The following is a 19,137-nucleotide window of genomic DNA, read 5'->3' on the forward strand; positions in this document are numbered from 1 at the left end:
TCTCCTTACAAAAAACACTTTGGTATTCTTGTGTCTCTAAACTGTCACAGATCACAGCCTACGTCTCCAAGATACACATGACCCAGGCATCACCCCAGCCTGCCCTTCCCACAGTGACCACCCAAACTACAGTGCTCTCTGCCAAGCCGTCCCTTTTGTATGCTCCTGACATTGTTCCGAAAACAGTGCTGAGATCCCATTAAACCTTTTTGTCTGGGCAGCCGCTGCCAAGTGGAGACATGCCTCTGGGTGACTCCCCTCATCCCAAACATGTTTTAATATGGCCTCTAATAACTCACTGATTTGCAGCATTTTTTGAGGCACACGTGATTTGGTCACTCTGGCCTCGATGACTGCTCCGTTCTATGAAAGATACTCTGTGTGGACACCCCTTCAAAACTCTGTGACAATATTTGTATGGTACAGTATTCAAATAGAGAAAATGACTTCTGTGACATTCATTCATTCTTTTATGACAGTGTACAGCATAAAGTAAAGTTTGATTGATTACATTTAGGGCTTTGTGGTGGCATGGTGGTTAGTACAGGAATCTGGGCCTAAATCCCAGTTTGAGCACTGTGTGTTTAAAGTTTACTTATTCTCTGGGTCAGCGTGGGTTTTTATTTGGAAGCTCCATGCAGGTTAGGCTAATTGGTGAATTTAATTTAGACCAGGGCTGTATTCTGCTTTACAGCCATCTTTTCTGGAATAGCTTTGTTCTCACCATCACCCCAACCCATATATGGACAACTAGGAAAAGCAGGCCTAGAAACGTGGTGATGTTAAAATTCAGGGTTGTGGTAGGTGATATCGCTTTTACTGGGCTGGTCAGAGATATCTGATTCTGCTCTGCTATCAAACCTATTAAATCCATGTCAGAGCAGAAGGAGCTTTTCTCATTTGTTCATTTAGCTGGTGTTTTTCTAAGTCTCACAGTGGTTTCCATACTTCTAGTAAGACAACATGGGTTTAGAAAATTGAAGTATAAATCCCATGAGAGCACTGGCATGTTTCATGACTGGCTCAGGCTCACACAGCACATCATTGGCAGTAAAGGAACTTGCACCTTTATGACATGCAGTAGGGGTGACTTTGAAGTATCATTAAATTGATGAATCACATTTGCTTTGAGTTTAAAATAATAAACCAAAAAAACTCAGCTGCATGTAGCATCATTTGAAACTCCTGGGCTCTTTTCTGTAGGGCAGTTAGTGTTTTTTGAAAGGCGCTGGCACTACGCTTGCTATGCAAAAGTTCACTTAGATGAAGAGACATTCATTTTATCAGCTAGCTGTTGGTGGGCAGCTTCAACAGATCAATAACTATAAACTATTGTTGAATTCATCCCTGGTGTGCAATCTGACGTGTTAACCGCTCCCCGTGCCCAAACACTGTTTTAGAGAGAGAGAGAGGTTGGGAGCATGCACTGATTACAGCGCGCTGCCACACCCACCACATGACAAACCCCCCGTATTGGGACCCGGTGCAACAGGTGACACCTCAGCACCACACTGGAACAGTGTGAGGTTTGTTTTTTATGGTGACTGGAGGACCTGCTTGTACGGCTGGATGCAGGTTAAATTCATATTAAGGACAAAGCAATTGCAGGTTAAGGGCCTTGCTCATGGGCCCAACAGAGTAGTGTCACTTCTGACATTTATGGGATTCAAACCTGCAACCTTCCGATTGGCGGCATTTCGTCTAATTTGTATATTCTGTTTACTGTTACATTTTAAAGTGTCTGTTTGGTGATTTGCTGCTAAGGCAGATTGGCGGCTGCAAAAAGGCCATGAGGTATGCTTTATAGTTCACCACCCTAGCCAGTATGAGGGATGTTTGAGGGATATTTAATGGCTCACAAAAGAACGGGTGCAGGATCACTGACAGCAGGGTGTTTAACTCAAATGTTAATTGGGAAGTGGCGCTTCATAATATGCCACAAAGCATAAGAACTTGCCATGACTGGATCTCAGCCCAGTTTGTACAGGTCTTCCAGGCTCCTGATTGGGTAACTTTAAGGACTGACTTAGGCTGAGAGATGGATGGTTTAATTGGGATGAGGTGAAAGCTAGAGATGAGGAGATTATAAAAGAGTAGCCCCGCGTCTATTCTGAGAGCCTCTAAGGTGACACAGATTTCTGGCTGCATTTCATGAGATGGTCTTGGGAGCAGAAGTGGTTAAAGTTGCTGGGTCTGTTTTGCAGAGGTATTTAAAATTTATGATGGATGATGGTGTGTGTTTTGTCCTAATCTGAAATGCATGCTGTCTGACAAGTGTACGTTTCATTAGAATCCCGCTGAGAGTGACACACAGCACTTCCATCTCTTGGCGCTGCTTTGATATTTGTTACCTTCAATTGCTGCCTGATTGATGAGGGGCACTGACAGCATCATACTCTTCCTAATAATGGGCCCGCCTTTCTCTGTTCCAGATTTGAAGGAGGCAGAGACAATCTTTTCCCAATGGACTACTTCTTCACTCCACAGAGATCGTGCCTGATCTGTGGGGATGAGGCCTCGGGGTGTCACTATGGAGCTCTTACATGCGGCAGCTGCAAGGTGTTCTTCAAAAGGGCCGCTGAAGGTAAGGTGCATGGCTGACTGAGAAAACAAGAGAAAAATTTGTTTAGAGGGTAGGTGACAAAAGGTCAACTAACAGAATGTTCTCTGCAAATGCACCTCATCATTCAAACACGAAGACGCAGATCCTGATCATCTAGTCAGGCAGATGTGCACCTGTCACTGTAGTCCCCTGGTTAGACTAACAGTCACACATCCTCTGCTAGAGTTCCCTCATGAAGCAGATAGGCACAAATCAACATTACCAGGTAAATGCAATCCCTTGATCAGTCTAATGGGAGAGCCTGCTGGTACAATCGACTAACCAGACAGGCAAATTAACACCTCTTATTGGAGTATCTTGGAAAAAGCGAGAGACAGACACACACACACTACTCAGGATTCTGCTATAGAAATGGAGAGAGATAGACCTGTCCTCGATGTCTGCTAGTCAGATGGACAGACACATATCTGTTAATAAAGTATCTTAGTAAAATGGCGAGACAAATATACCCTTGTCTCTGCAACTGCAGTCCCCTCATCAGGTAGACATGCACACATATTATGGCAGGTAAAACAGAGAGACAGCGGCCCAGCTATCATTGCAGTCTCCTGTCTAGACAGCCAGTTGCACATTTGTTACAAGATTTCTTAGATTGAGCAGAAAGACCCAAAACTGCAATCCATGGACCACCCTAACAGATCACTGTGCCACTGCAATATTCTGAACACATAGTCCAAGATTAGACAGACAGATGATCTTATCTCCACCCATCAGCCAGACAGATGATCAGACACACATCTGTTATTAGAGATGCTAAAACCTACCAGTGCAATCCTTACTCAGCTGCACAGGTCCACCTACCACTACCGCCGAGTGATCAAACAGACATATGATTAGCCATACACACACCTGTCATTGGTGGACCCTGCTAAAAGACAGAGACACCTACCTGTCACTCTCTAAACGTTTGATGATCTGACTGGCATTCCTGTAGTCCCATGCCTCAGTAAGACTGACAAATGGTCAGACATCTGTCATTTATAAGATACATCAGATACCAGTTATCAAGGCTCCTGGTGACAAGTGGAGACGCAGAGGCCTGTCACTTCAACTCCTGATATGGTAGGCATACAGACACTTGAGCTGTCTGAAGAGACCAATCCACATAGTGATTTTCACCACCAGCATGTTAGATGAACTTAGATATCTGACAGAAGGTCACACCAGTCACTGTAACCCCCTATTAGGTTGTTCCCAGTACAAACAAATACTCAAGTTAGTGCTGCACACTTACCTGTCAATACAGTCCTTTGTTACAGCAGCCCCTGAACACAGACACACTTGCTAGGAACAGACAGATGGATGCATCTCTTCCTGTTGTCCCCCCATATCATTCAGACACACCCCCTACTATTGCAGTTCATCACATTCATAGCGGAGTTACCACTTGCCCAGTGCAGGGTGGCACCTCACATAGCATTGGATCAATATTTGCAGATACCTCCAAGTTAGAGACTTTCGTTTACTCTAACATCAACCTCTGCAGCTGTCTGTCTGATGCTTAATCACACCTGCTCCCTGAGAAAGGTGGTCAGTATCTCACTTTCACCTTACCTCAGTCTTGACTCCCTCTCTTATGCTGCAGGGCGTGCATTAAAGAGACCTAGAGGGGACAAAGTGAAGCACATCAGTAGGGATTGGGCCGGGGGGGGGAGCTCAGAAATTCCATATCTTCTGTGCTGGGGCTCAATATAGACAAATCCAGCAGAGTATGGTGGACCAAAAAGGTGGCCAAAGTTGTTTCTCTCATCGAGAGAAAGAAAAAGAGAAATGCCTCCCACAATGTCACACCTTAGGGAGTCGAAGCATTGTCTGAATTTGCTTTTTTTACAATGGGAGAACCAAAGAACAACAAACAAACCCCCCTAATAGGCATGACTTCAGTAATGCGGACCCCAAGGGGTAGCAACCCTCTTTTTAAACAGTTTGGCACTCATCGTGCTTTTCTGCCTGGGCTCCAGCTGTTATTGTGGGTGGGCACACCTGCTCCATTGGATTAAAATCTAATAAGCAAATAGAATTGCCGTCAATCGAGCCAAATAAAATAATCCAATTAGCAAACAAAATAATTCACAGGAAAAATGAAAACATTGCCAGTGCCATGGCTGTGCAACTCTGTTACTTGGTGGCCAGCCACTTTTATTTTGCGCTAGTAATTAGATATTGGCTGAGTGCAAGACCAGGTAGAAGTGGGCACTTGATTGCTGACCTTGAGCATGACCAAAGAGTATCATACACTTCATGGTGGCCGTCAGCATTTGTAGGCAGAAATGGGAACTTCATGGTTGACCATGAACCTGACAAAACAGATGAATCCCTAGATAGTAGCTGTGAATACAACTAGGCAAAAGTGGGCACTTGATGGTGGTTATCAGCATGACCAACAGAGGTGGGTATTTAGTGGTTGCCTTAAGCTGTTCGCTTCACTGTTATCCTCACCAGGCCAAGATGGGTATTTGATATTGTGATTGAGAAGAAACAGGTAGCCAAGAGTGTTAGGAAGAAAATGTGAAGAACTGTATATCCTATGGTTCCTATGAACGTGATTAGTAAAATGGGGATTTTTGACAGAAGGAGGAATCTTTACAAGACTGATGGCAACCTGAAACTGGCAGTTCCAATGTCTAAATGAGCAGTTTTACTGACCCCATTTCTATGCTGCTATGAAGTCTGCACCTGATGTCCTGCTGTCAGCTCTTGGCACTAAAGCTGACATTGCAGCACCTTGGGCTTTCTGATATGCTTATTTGGCTACTTTGGACTGTCCAGCCAAAGCCAGTGCACTCAAGCGCTTTCTAAGTCCGTGCCAACACTGAGGGCAATACAGACTTTTTTTTTTTGTTCTCTTCTTGGTGGGTGCTTTACAACTTTCTGGCCAGCACAATTAAAATTTGTTGGTTAACAACATAATAAAAGTTAATTATTAGTTGTCCAAAGTAGCACCAGTAGGGGCTGATGGGAAATCAGATAAGCAATACCCTCAGCAATACCCCACATCTACCACAGCAACCCAGAGACTCACATCCACGACACACAGGATTATGGAATTAAATGTCAAGATCAAGGACTGTCTCTATAACAACAACAGCCGCCGTCGAGGCGGCAGGGTGAGCCAAACCAGCAAGCGCTCATAGCAGCACTGCCAGCCTGACCAGCTTCCCTCTGTGATATGAGCCATGTCGAGGACATTGTATCAGGCTTAGAAATCTGATGGCACATAGTTCCTGTGCCAAGTATATTTAAACACAACTGGCATAAGGACATCACTGATAAGAAGGTAAATACAGTAAAAGTGAAGGCAACCATTGGACAGAGTGTTCTTCTACAAGGTCTCACCAAGGTGTGGTCCTGGTGCAGGCTCATTTGTACTCTAGAAGCAGGAATGCTCTCTAGCAGGTTTGTCTAGCTCAGTAAAATGAGAATGTCTTAACGTCACATTGCAATGACACAGGGTGCCAGGCCGGAGTTCCACATGTGTTTTTTGGGCCACTGGTTCAGAATTTCTGTCTCATACTGACAAGTCTCTAGCAGGCCTCTGTGTATAGGGATTGGGTGTCATTGATGATAAGGGTGGCCATGATAAAGAATAGAAGATGAAAAGTTAGATAAGGTGGGGAATGACTTTAATCTACAAATATAGGAAATTACAGGGGATATGAACAGAATGCCAGTGGTTGTGGGGTCCCTGATCTACACAGAGACCCCATCTGGCCTCCACATCTCTTACTATACAATCATAAAAGCAGACATTAAGTCCTAGTGGCTTCAGCAACGGACTGGAAAATTGCAATTCAAATCTCAAACCCATGTCACCTGCCAGTGCCCATGATGTAGAATCACAGGATTGTCCTCAAATTTGTAAAATGTACTGCAAATGGTATCAGAGAGGTTTGCTGCTCACCCCGGAATATCTGGCAGCACTCCAATGTCAGTAGCCCACCAGCTAAACAAATTTATCAATAAAAGCAGCCAGGCAGTAAATCAAAATGTTCCGCAAGTGAGCCCCCAAGACACCCTTTTTGCAAGACATAGTATAGCTGTATGTCACAGCACAGCCATGTCCTGTGCACAAGCCAGCTCACATGCGTAGTGGCTCACCATCATAAAAGGATTCAGAGCTGGCCAGTTAAGTTCAGAGAAGAGTGTCAGATCTGAGTTATATGTATATGCGTCTGCTCTGGATTTTCTTTTTATATGGCATTACATGCTTTATTTTATAATGCTGTACATCACCATTGTACAGTTTAGAACGGTGGCCAAAAGAGGTGGAAACACAGGGGTACTGGAGGGTCATGCAGCATATTGAAAGCAGACATTGCTGCTGAGCTAATGAAACGGTTCATATCACTGCCTGCTTAGTGCTGGATATAAAAATGACATGCAGGTCGTGTTGCCTATCATTATGCCTGATCATTATATCACTATGTCTAGAAGATAAAACGTGCATGATTCAGAAAGTGGGATGATTGGTAGGAGCTCTACTGAGAAAGGCAGCCCGACTAGCTATTGTTTCGCAAAGATCAAAGTCTTGGACAGGGTATTGTCCTGGATTGTGGCATATCAAAATAAACAAGTGAAGAACTCAAAACCAAAATCAAACATTCTCTAACCCACTTAGCCCAATTCAAGATCACAGAGAACTAGAGACCTATCCTGGCAGCAGTGGGCACAAAGCAGGAACCATTTCTGGAGAGGGCACCAGTACATTAAATGGCCTACTCTCACACACACACACACACTAATACAGGGTACAACCACCTAATAATTTAATGTGCAACGTGGTAGGAAAACCTGCACACCCAGCGGGAAACCCATCATACATGGGGTGAAAATGCAAGTTAGACTACAACTGAGTGTGGAATTGAAACCCGGAACACTAAACGCTGAATCACTCAATTCTAAATACTAGTAGCTGCCCTGCAAATTTCACTCCATGTCATGGGTAGTCTTTCTCATCAATAATGGTCTCTGAAGAACTGCACAGACCTGGATACCATTGCTGGGCTGCAACACAGGAATCTAGGAGGTGTAGCACTAACAGCAAACTACAGAGCAGTGGTGGATGTGTTCCAGTGACTCATTTTTAATGGGGCCAGCACTTTGCAGAGGCGATGAAGGAGACTGACTTCACATCTTTGTGTGCGTAGACCCAAAGAAAGGCATGGTCAGTTCATGCTGTTGATTAGCACTTATGATGGGGACACATGGCTCAGAGGTGGCTCATGTGGTTGCCTAGTGCATGATTCATTGATGTGGGACCATGAATGTAGTACAAAGTGGTATGCAATTATTGGGATGGATATAAAAACTTGGGTTAATAAGGATCTGCTCCACCTGGGATCATAAGATTGCACAGCTGGTCTGCAGTTGGCCCTTTTCTTCATCATGCTGTCCACTCACTGTTCTAGTTTGTGCTATGGGGCTCACTTTATCAGCATACTCACTGCACAATAATTCACATGTTTCATAAGAAAACATCGTCTTTAAGAGAGTCTCAACAAGAAAGTTATCCAGAGACCAAGAGTTGCTCAGGCATCAGATCAGAACCCACTTGAAATTTTGGAACTGTGTCGTAAGACGGCATTGTACCTTCTCCATCGTCAAAACGTAAAGTGATTGACTGTCTTGTGGAAGGATAGTGCCTCATCCTTGTTAGCAAATTTCAGGTGCTGCTGCAGCTGTTATGTCATATGATGGGCGTTTACACCGAGTATTAACATCTGCATTGTAGCTGTATATACACGTACATACGTAATTTAACCAGATCAATTTACACCAATACCTCTCCATTGTCCTCATCATGATTGCATCACCGAAAACACAGGTTTTAAGGAGGCCTAAGTTATAAGGATATTTCCATCTTTTTCGACATTGCCTATAGCTCATTTGAATGATATTGATGTTAACAAATTTTCTCATATGATAGTGCCTCACAAAGCTGAGCTATATCACAGATTTATGTGTCTTGGGGGAATTTAGTCAAATAAGTAAAATGGCTCAGAGTGAGTGACGTTAAATACAGACGTATTATGAGGTTGCTGTTAGATATTTAATATGGTTTCTTTGTATCAGTATACTGCTGCTGGATTATGTGAATTTCCCCTTGGGATTAATAAAGTATCTATCTATCTATCTATCTATCTATCTATCTATCTATCTATCTATCTATCTATCTATCTATCTATCTATCTATCTATCTATCTATCTAGATCACACTCTGTATACTGTAGAATGACAAAATAACATTAACTTTGTTCTAGGAAATGTCAATTGTAATGATAGATTTTATTTGCATCTAATAACAAAAAACTGACTAAATCTAAATCTGCCTGTGAATATGGGTGTGTGAGCAAGTGGATCCTGGGAATGACTGGAAGTCTCTCCAGGCACATTTAGCTCCTGCCTTGCACCACACAAACGGGATTGGAAATGTTATGTTACGGCATGTAACTTTATCAACTAGAAAACTGACACAAGCTTACAGTGCATTCTGCCCTGCATATGTTTCCATCCTTTTAAATAAGTATAATTCCTAAAGAATGACTTTTATATTCCATCTTGTATGGGGAAAACTGTCAAAGTAAAATGTTTAAAGTAAACTTCCATGGTAAGTAAAGGTCTTCTTATGTAAGGAAGAGTTAGGTCACAAAGTGTGTGCCCACATGAGGTGTGTTCAAATGTAATTTTGGTATTAATAAAGTGTGCATAGTTTTTTAAGAGAAAATAATTTATATAACAGCTTACCTTGTTGAAGTCATTTAGCATTTGGAATACAAGTAGAAATCAAAATCTAAAAACCTGAAAATAATGATATATAGCAACTTTATAATAGAGTGCCTTGCTTTAACTAACAGAAGTAGAAATAAACGCAGATAAATACTGTACATGTTTCAAATTTCTCACCTTTGTTCTGTTAGTGAGATGTGAGTGCAAAGTTTGTTACCAGAATGTGCTGTTGTGGAGCTGAATGATCTCCCAGCTGATATGAAGTGCCATTGAGCACACCACAATGTGCCTCTGTGGCCAGAGGTTTTGTATTGTCAGAGAAGAACACCTATCCTATGTGGAATAGCTCACCCATTTCTCAACTTTAAAATGCAGTGCACACTGCTTTGCTACCTTCCTTCCACCTCTCTTCTGTCTCCTTCTTCAAGGTCAATAAGCCTTGGTGGGGAGCACATCTTTAAACCTCCCACTAACCAGGGCTTTTTTAGAACAGTGGAGACAGTCTTTTAAAAAGCTGAGGTCCCCCAGATTGCAGATGATCACGTCCACTTCTGAGTTGGACCAGGAACCCAAAACTGCTTTTTTTCTTTTTAGAGGAGTTTCCTCTTTTTGGCCTGTGGAGCACTGTCCGGCTTCCTCTCAGACCCCTAAATGTCCCTCCATGGTATAGTCACCTTGTTCTTTTTGGTGAACATGCAAGTAAGAACTTTTCAGTACTCTTACACATGATAGTGCTGCTTCTATTACTGCAAAGACAACATCTTTGGAACACTAACGGCATGGAAGTGACCAAACACCCATTAATAGCTCATACAGGCCTTTTAGTAACTGGGGACCACCTTTCCTTGGACTGTCTATTGTGATGACCACCTATTTCGGCAGTGTCACTCTCAGGCAGGTTACTGGGGGCCTTGTCGTCTTTTCTCTTTGTGCAGTTTTCTCTTCTTCCCAGCCACAAAACCATACTGAGTGTCTGAGCCATACCCTTGGGGTGAGACACATGATGTTTTCAGGATGATAAAACTTTCATAAATGAATCTCAAAATGAAAGTAAGGACAAAGTGGGGGAGAGGGTCACACGATGTTTAACAAGTCCAAATTGTCTTTGCTTGTTTTTGTAGCACTGGATTCAAAACAGACGTTCAAGGCTAATATCCTGTATCTAAACTGAAATACTAGCGCGCATCCCAAATGTTTGTCTATGAATGTGTGTGTGTATCTGTGCCCTGAGGAGACCTCTCCCTTCTCTCATTAAAGGTAAACAGAAGTACCTGTGTGCCAGCAGGAATGACTGCACGATTGACAAGCTGAGGAGGAAGAACTGTCCGTCATGCCGCCTTCGGAAGTGTTTTGATGCTGGCATGACCTTAGGAGGTAAATCGAGCACTGCTTGGAAATTGGGGCAAGGGGTGGGGTTGGTGGGTGGGGCACAAGTAAATCGATCGGCTCCTGACAACCAGAGGTTTTAATGCCATCGAACTGCAACACAGGCAAATTCATTTGTGTCCCCAGGCCGGGACAGGTGCCAAGCAGTTAATCCAGGCAAGTAAGGTCAGGAAAGGCAGTTTGTCAGAAGGGCGGCCCTCTTTAAGCCAGCCTAGCAGGTTTACTGAGGTGTATTAGTGGGTGTGTCCTTCCATTGCTATCAAGCAACCTCCAGATATTTCCAGTATATTCAGAGGTTATGATGACTACATTTGCCCAAAATGAGGGACACGACGGCACAAATTGTATAACAGTTTAGGCCTAACCAAACAAAACCAAAGGTGACACTGCTAACTACAAGGTGAAAGTCCACCTGCTGTCATGCAGCAGAACATTTGCTAAGTCTTTGTATATCCAGAACTGAATTTACCAGGATGCCATTTCAGGTCTTTAATATACATGAAGAGCAGGGCTCCATTTCCAAAGATTTTCTTTTCAGTCGCCACCCATTCCAACCACCTCCCCCACTACACCATCATCAGTATTAAAAATCAAATACAATTATGAGAAGGCAATATAAAGCACCTAATGTTTGCCTTTTGCATATTACAGAATTAATTCCCTTGAAGAGGTGGTGTCAGCTCAATTATATCTTCTTTTCACTTTCCGCACCTGGCTGATCTTCCATTTCACCAAACTCAAATCTGTGCAGCTCTTACTCCAGCACACAACTGAAGTGACTAAAATGTCCTAACCCTGAAAACAAACATAGGAGACCAGAAGAAAGACACCTTGCTTTCAAATAAAAGTTCTCAGAAGTTGGATTTTATAGGATGGTCTGTTAGGTTTAATAGTCAGGCATCCAGCTATGGACTGAACCGGTTTTAGATCTCAGTAGATAAGGTAGGGACGAACTATGTGCTGGTTGCCCACATGTTTAAGATAAGCATCACGTCAGTTATTTATTTACTTTACATAAGAAATATAAAGAATCATAATGTTATAATGGTGGTGTGTCCTGCTTTTTACTCTGTGCTGCCTGCCCATTTGCCCCTGAATTGAGTTAAGTAGGTCTGAGAATGTTATATTATAGACACCTGACGACTGTGCTCTAGTGGCTAAGACGTTGGACTGTATCATGTCTAGGCTGCACGCTCAGTCCTCCCCTCTAGAAACATACAAAAGATATAAAGAACTGTATTAAGTAGCTTGGATTTGCAAGTCACTTTGGAATAAAGTCTCCAATCTGCTATATCCCAAAACAGGGTCACAGGGGTCTGCTGGAGCCAATCCCAGCCAACACAGGAACAAACCCCAGGCAGGGCACCAGCCCATGGCAGGGAACATACACCAAGGACAATTTAGGATCGCCAGCGCACTTAACCTGCATGTCTTAGGACTGTGGGAGGAAACCCATGCGAACACGAGGAGAACACGCAAACTCCACACCGGGCGGACCCGGGAAGCAAACCCAGGCCTCCTTACTGTAAGGCAGCAGCACTACCACTGCACCACCGTGCATCCTTTGGAATAAAGTTTTACCTAAATAATGAAATACAAATGAGAGTGTTGGTGAATTTGTAGGTTTAGACAGTATATAGCTAATATAAGTGCTATAAGCTAATATTTAATAATTCAATACTGCAGGCATACAATCAGAAACAGTGCTGCCCACTGGAGTAGTGGTTACTTATCCAGCGATCGGGGTTCATCTCTCAGCCCGCTAAGTGACTGTGTGCAGTCAGTGCATCACAATTGGTTCCTCCTTTGTGCCCAGGGCGGACATCACCCCATGTTGATTATGGTGATGGCCAGGAAAACACAATTCCTGATGCCTTGGGTTTCACTGGGGTCCTGTACCTGCCAGCACCATAACGTCTACTTAAAAGTCTGCATGATCTAAATGGCAGGTATAGAATAGAAATAGGCTGTGGAACATGGTGACCCTCAGTGGATTAAAGCAGGATGGGGAATGTTATTTTATGTTATTATATAAATGGCAGGTCTGTAACAGACTAACCAGGTTCAGAAGTTGAACAGATGGATGTATTCTGTAGGTCATGATTAATTCTATAAACTTGTCAGTTCTGAAAAGAGAGTGCTAAAAAGCAATGATTTAGCAGCAGATAACATTTAAACATGTTATTATTCTGTAGTAGTAACCCATAGTGATTTCACATGGTAGGTAGTTGTACTTGTTTAGACTGCCAAATAAGTTAGAATCATTACTTGTGCAGAACAGCAGAAAATATTTAATACTGTGTGTTAAAGGCTGTGGAAATAGAGGTGCATTTTGTGGAATTTTGAAGTCAGTTTTCTGCCATGACATAAACAGAAATGATATCTCTAAGGTTTTCCCTGTTGCAAGAAGGTCAGATGACAAGCATGTGACACTTTCAAGGCTTGCCTGTTCGAGTGGAGCGTGGAAAGTGTAAGTTGGGGTGTGAAAAGAACACGGCTGCAGATGTTGTCAGTAGAAGGAAATGCGAATCACTCTCTCATTCAACAATCCACATGACTAAACAAAGCCGCTAGTCTACAATATTTTAAAGCACATGTCACTATGCATGTAGTCATTCTACCACAGAGTGGTAAATGAACTAAAATTGATGATGAAATGTTGTCTCTTCTGTAAGTTGCAACTAGATTTCGAAAAAACAATGCATGTTGTATTCTATATTACAATTTGAATTGGACATATTTTGAGTGGATGGGTGTTAAAATGAATGTGTGCTCAGGTATGAAGATTGAGAACTCATCAGTGGTAAAAAGGAGAGGACTGTGTTGGAGTTTGACTGGCCTCAGATTCTAAAACAAGCAGCTTCAGCAGCTTTCCAGAAATCACACATTTAGTGTATGTTTAGTAAGTGTGTTGTGTCTGTCCTTTCATTTTCCTTTTATTGTATTTTAACACGTGTGTGAGTAGAGTTTGTTTTTAGAACTTGTTAACTACATGGCGTTTGAAGATCAGTTCCCCAGATTTCTACTGGATTGACATGCTAAGGGCCATGGGTACCAACTCCTTCATTTTTTGTACCACCAGCTTTGACTCTTGACTCCTCTATTAGAAATTAGGCTAATATATTTATTATGTTGATTGAAAGCACACAACACACAAGGTACAAGGCATTTCATCAGTGCATCCTCTATTAGAAATTAGGCTAATATATTTATTATGTTGATTGAAAGCACACAACACACAAGTTACAAGGCATTTCATCAGTGCCACCATAAATCATCAAGCTTTTTTTTAAACACCCTAACCTGTTTAAGTTTGAGATTCAAGGCTGTAGCTATACCGGTGCGGCATTTGTATTAAATGTAATAATTAGTCTAAGATGCCCACAAAACATCATACCATTTATTAATGTTATCAGGATATTTAAAAGAGTATTCTTCTGGAATGTAATTATTCTATCAATCTGTTACTCACCCCATGTTATTTGTGGCAGTGGCCAGGGAATCACAATTCGTGATTCCTTGGGTTTCATTGGGGTCCAAAACTGAACAACATCATAATGCCTACTAAAAAGTCTTCCTGATCTAACTGTCAGGTATCCAGTCATATGTGTACTTCACTATCATGGTTGAGAAGGTTTTCCAGAAGTGGTTTAACAATATTTTAGCAAAAATACACATTTGGGGCATTGTGAGTATATGAGTGGATGCCTGACATTTTAATTATGTGACACAAGATATGGACGTTTTGATATTGTCTGCTGTTGTTCAAGCTGAGTCTCTATTCAAGCCTGTTGTATCAGGAAATTTGTTATCTCCATTCTCCATGATAACAAGAGATTAAAAGTTTTTTGGCTATCACTACTAATGACATGGAATGTACAGTAGATACAAAAATGTAAATTTTTGGGTGAAGTATTCCTTTAATCCACTTATGCAGTTCTGACCCCCACATCAGTGAAAACTGAAATGACCTGAATCCTCTCGCCACATTCGTTTTAGCTTCTAGACACCTTCAGACCTTTGCAAATCTTGAAAAACTTGAAATCTTGGCCCTCTGGAGTGCCTAAGATGTATTTACTGACTGCAGCACCCTCTTGTCTGGACTGTGAATTCACACATGAAATGTGGCTGCCAAGTCTTTTAAAAATGACCATCTGTCAGCATCTAAAGCAGGTGGTTTCTAAGCCTTGACCTCTTCTTAAAGACATCCATGTTAAAGTGACTGGTGATGCAAAACTGATCCAGTGTGGGTGCGTGCAATATGATACTTTGTGATGGGCCGATAATCTAGTTTAAAGTTGGTTCCTCCTCTGCTCCCAGTGTTGCCAGGATGGACTTTTAAAATATGCAGGTTTGAAAAACTTACATATGGATTGCAAATTGTACATTTTTGAGAGACTCCTACCTGATCTGCTCTAAGTAGTCTGGTGTCCTATCTTATGTTAGTTTCCTGATGGCACATGTACTAAAGCGAAATGCAGGCCTAATGTCACACCTTCTCATTAAACCAAAAGATGGCTTGCCTGATAAGTAATGTTCTGTGATTTCATTCAGATATGGTCCTTGAGCTGTAATGTAACATTTTTGTGACTCTTATCAGATCCTGATATAGTACTTTTTGAACTTTCACTTCATAAATAGTATGTGGAAAACTGTACTGCAGAAATTAATCACCTGTATATGAGACAATATTAATATGGTTACCAGACATGGCTTCTTTGAGACCCAGACATGTGGCCACCCTGAAGATGGCTCCTAAACATCACTTCACTCTTGCTAAAACCTGTAATGGACTGCCATCTCTCAGTAGCTACTAGCTTATAATTTTCTGGCTTTTAGAATATTAAATATGCTTTCTGAATCATACTGTATAAAATACGAGAACACAAAAAGTGGCACCATGTCTCCATCCTTGCATACAGGGTCTTCAAATGCAACTCCCAAACTCTAATATCACACCTAAGAAATGAGAATTTGTCACACATTTAACAAGAAACGTGCATCCAGGATATTAGCAGCAGTAATGTGTTCCTTTGTGGTGGGCTGTGTGACACTTGTGACGCTCCCCACTGTGCACTACTTTGGCAGCAATTCAAATGATTAGCAGGTGAGGCAAAAAATGTTGGTTTCTGTTCCTGTGCTGGGCCAAGGGCCCCTCTTTCTCATTTACTGGCATGGCACAATGGGCTGGAAAAAAAAAAAACTAGAGCAAATGAGCTATAAATACATGGACAAAGACATCCTTGAATTTAGCCAGCCAGGCGTCATATGTGCCAATTGAATTGTCAGCATTTCTGGTGTTCAGATGCCGTCCGAAATTTGCTGCTGGTCTTAGTGTCCATATTCTTATCATAGACAGGGATGTATGGAATTTTACACCATCTACAAATCTACACCATTTCTAAAAAAAAAAAAAAACCTGAACCTGTGTGTGGGGGAAACATACTGAGATGAGATGGGCAGACTGGGTACCTCTCGTAACTCTAGTTCTGCCCTGCTGTCGGGTTTAAAGCACTTACGTTGACACCAGGATGATGCTCTTCTTTTACAATATCTTTCTTAAAAATAGAACATTGCTTCCCCTCTTGGCAGGCAGTCATTAAAAACAAGATGCAAAATGGTTTATTTGGCTCAGTGCCACACAGTAAAGGAAAAAATAAAAATCCTTGTCTCCTTCCCTGCCACCTCAGTCCCAGTGCTGAACAGGTTTGATGACACCTCACCCACACTGTCAACACTGCCGCTTGTAATGTGGCCCAATTCTCTTTCCACCACCATGTTATCGTACACAACTTATTACCGTGACTAGGCAGATGATGTGACTTTAGGAACAATAATGAAAATATGGAAATGAATGTGCTCTGACGACCTAACCTGAGACTAAAACAAAAAAGAGTTGTACCACATATGCTTGAAAACACAATGTACAGGCATGTCAACTCACAAATTCCAGCAGAGGGCAGCATGTTTGTAATTTTGTAAAATGATGCTAACTGGGGTCTTAAAAGTATGTCACCCTTGATGAGACCAGTTGACCAAACATGGGTATCACTACACATTTTAGTCAGTCTAGTCTAGTAGGAAAAAACTAGATGGGGTGACGGAAATTAAACAAGGCATCACAAAGCTTGTGTCAACACTTTCCACCATCTGCTGGATGAACCACTGCCTGTCATGTACTGTCTTTTCACAGAGGCATGACTCCATTCAAGATGTCCAATAAGACATCACTAAGTGCACCTGGTTAGGCATGGGCTGGCATTTAGTGGTGATGATGAACGGATCCAATGCTGACAACATCCTCAAAAGGCTTAATACCTAAAAAGTGGTTTTCATGGAGTTGTTTGCCATCTCCAGCGATAGCCAATCATGTCTGCTGGTAAATTATGGCAGTCTGACCTCATGTAAACAAATCTAGAGGGCCTTGTCACCCATGATATGACCCCTTATAGCAAGCCTGCCTGATACCAGTAGGAATATATCCAACCACAAGTGGTTGCTGTCTGGGAACACACGAAGAACATTTTAAATGCTGACTGCATTCCATTGCACATTCTCCTCAGACCAATATCTGCTGAAGGAGCACTTTAGCTTTGCCACCCTGGATATGCCCTCGGACGTCATTTAGCACCCGTTGGATCCGGTATCTGTATAATCTAGTGTGAAAATACCAACGTCTCTGGAGCAAGGTTGAGGTTTGTAATGAGAAGAGAAGGGAGAACAGTCAACGACACTAACTTGGATAAAGGGGGAGAACAGTCAACAACACTAAAATAGATAAAGGGTTATTCAAGCTATGAAATTTGTTGGGTGGTATTAGGGTATAGTTTTTTTTCTTTTGTGCCATTTTTTCTCTTTGAAATCACATGCCACCCAATAGACCTTGGTCTGGCTTGTGAAAATTGCAGTTTATCTGTCCAGCTTGTGTTTACTGGCACACAGCCACCCATCCAGCACCTGCCCTGCTGATCTGCCTTGTCAGAGGTCATTTTTACCCAGGTGGTCAGCCGCCTGGTTTACTGTAAAGGCACTCAGCCTTTATATTGTGAAAAAATTTGGGTCAGGGTTCTGGCAACTATGTCCCAGTTTGCTTTGAGTAAATTTGCAGAACATGAGACAATGATGTTGATCCTGTCTTTAACTGATGCACACCAGCACCTCCTGTTCCCTCCATAAACTCATTATGCATTTTTTGTAATGTGCATTGCATGAGTCTTCTGTCTCTCTCTCTCGCTTGCTCTTTTTCTCGCCTGCTCCTTCTCTGGCAGCCACGCTGCCTGGTGACACCTGCCATCCCACCGCCATAGTTTAGTCTCAGGTCAGATCACTGATATTTCCCTTAATAGCTGCCTTGTAATTACGAGAAGGTGGTGGCAGCCCCCTTGGCTGCTTCTTCTCACAGGCCTGTCACCCAGGGGAGCAACCTATCTGCTTTGCCATTGCTCCCTCCTGTCACTTGCTGCTGCTCGTTGCTCTTTTAAACTCTTGCTCCATACCTGAGCTAATGCCATTTAATACAGTCAGATTTTTTGCTTCCCCAGGGGTTCTCAGCGTAAAATGGCATTCGCTACTGAAACGCCTACATGGAAAGCTAGAGAACAAAAAAAGAAAAAGCAACAGCCATCATGTGTTATTAAACCGAACAAGGGAGTTAAAATGACAAACTCGGGACAGGCCAGCATACTGGTGTTGTGTGGCAGACACCAGCCTAATAGAGTTAAGGGATGACTGTCGACCCTGTAAGGGTCAATGTCCGTACTTACACATACTGACACAAAAGGGGCGTGACATGGAAGCTGTACAGGAAAAAATGGGGGCAAGAGGGACACGTCACTGAAATGCCCACTACAAAAAGTAAGGTTCTGTCCATATAGAGAATTGTGTATTTTGTGGACTTGTTTTCATATTGCATGTTTAGATGATGATGACATGGTGATACAGTAGGTATCTAACAACTTTGAAGCCCTGGGTTCAAATTCCAGCCTTTTCACCATCTGTGTGGGGATTGCACACATACCAAAGGGCTGCTGGTTAGGTTGGTCAGCAACAGTGCAAGCGACTGTGCCCTATGATGAACTGGTGCACAATTTAGCTTTGGATTTGACTGTCAGGAAAAGTTACACTGTGCCCGCTCATCTTTAAATTGGACTAAACATGCTACAAAAATGAATTCATGAGCGATGATGCTTTCATTTACATTGACCATCAAAGAGTAGCAAATAATTGTTTCTGTATTTCTACAGATCAAGTGCGGTCAAATTAAATGGCCCCACTTTTAGTTGGAGGAGCTGATTTTCTAGCCATGTTGCTTTACGGACCATGCTCCCTGCCATTGATTTTGAAGTTATTTCCATTTGCATACCATGGCCCCCATTTAAATCTGACCGTCTCTTTATAGGCTG

The 19,137-nt window shown here is 42.4% G+C and overlaps 1 protein-coding gene across 1 annotated transcript in view; it reads left to right on the forward strand.

Annotated features, from left to right (window-relative positions):
• The window catches only part of ar (androgen receptor), a 108,621-nt gene that overhangs the window by 19,405 nt on the left and 70,079 nt on the right, over positions 1-19,137 (forward strand). Inside the window, exons 2-3 of the mRNA XM_039766353.1 lie at positions 2,433-2,584; positions 10,607-10,723. Of these exons, the coding sequence (XP_039622287.1) occupies positions 2,433-2,584; positions 10,607-10,723 (269 nt within the window). The remainder of the gene's footprint in view (positions 1-2,432; positions 2,585-10,606; positions 10,724-19,137) is intronic.

Source organism: Polypterus senegalus, chromosome 10, assembly GCF_016835505.1.
Source record: "Polypterus senegalus isolate Bchr_013 chromosome 10, ASM1683550v1, whole genome shotgun sequence".
Taxonomy (NCBI): Eukaryota; Metazoa; Chordata; class Cladistia; order Polypteriformes; family Polypteridae; genus Polypterus; species Polypterus senegalus.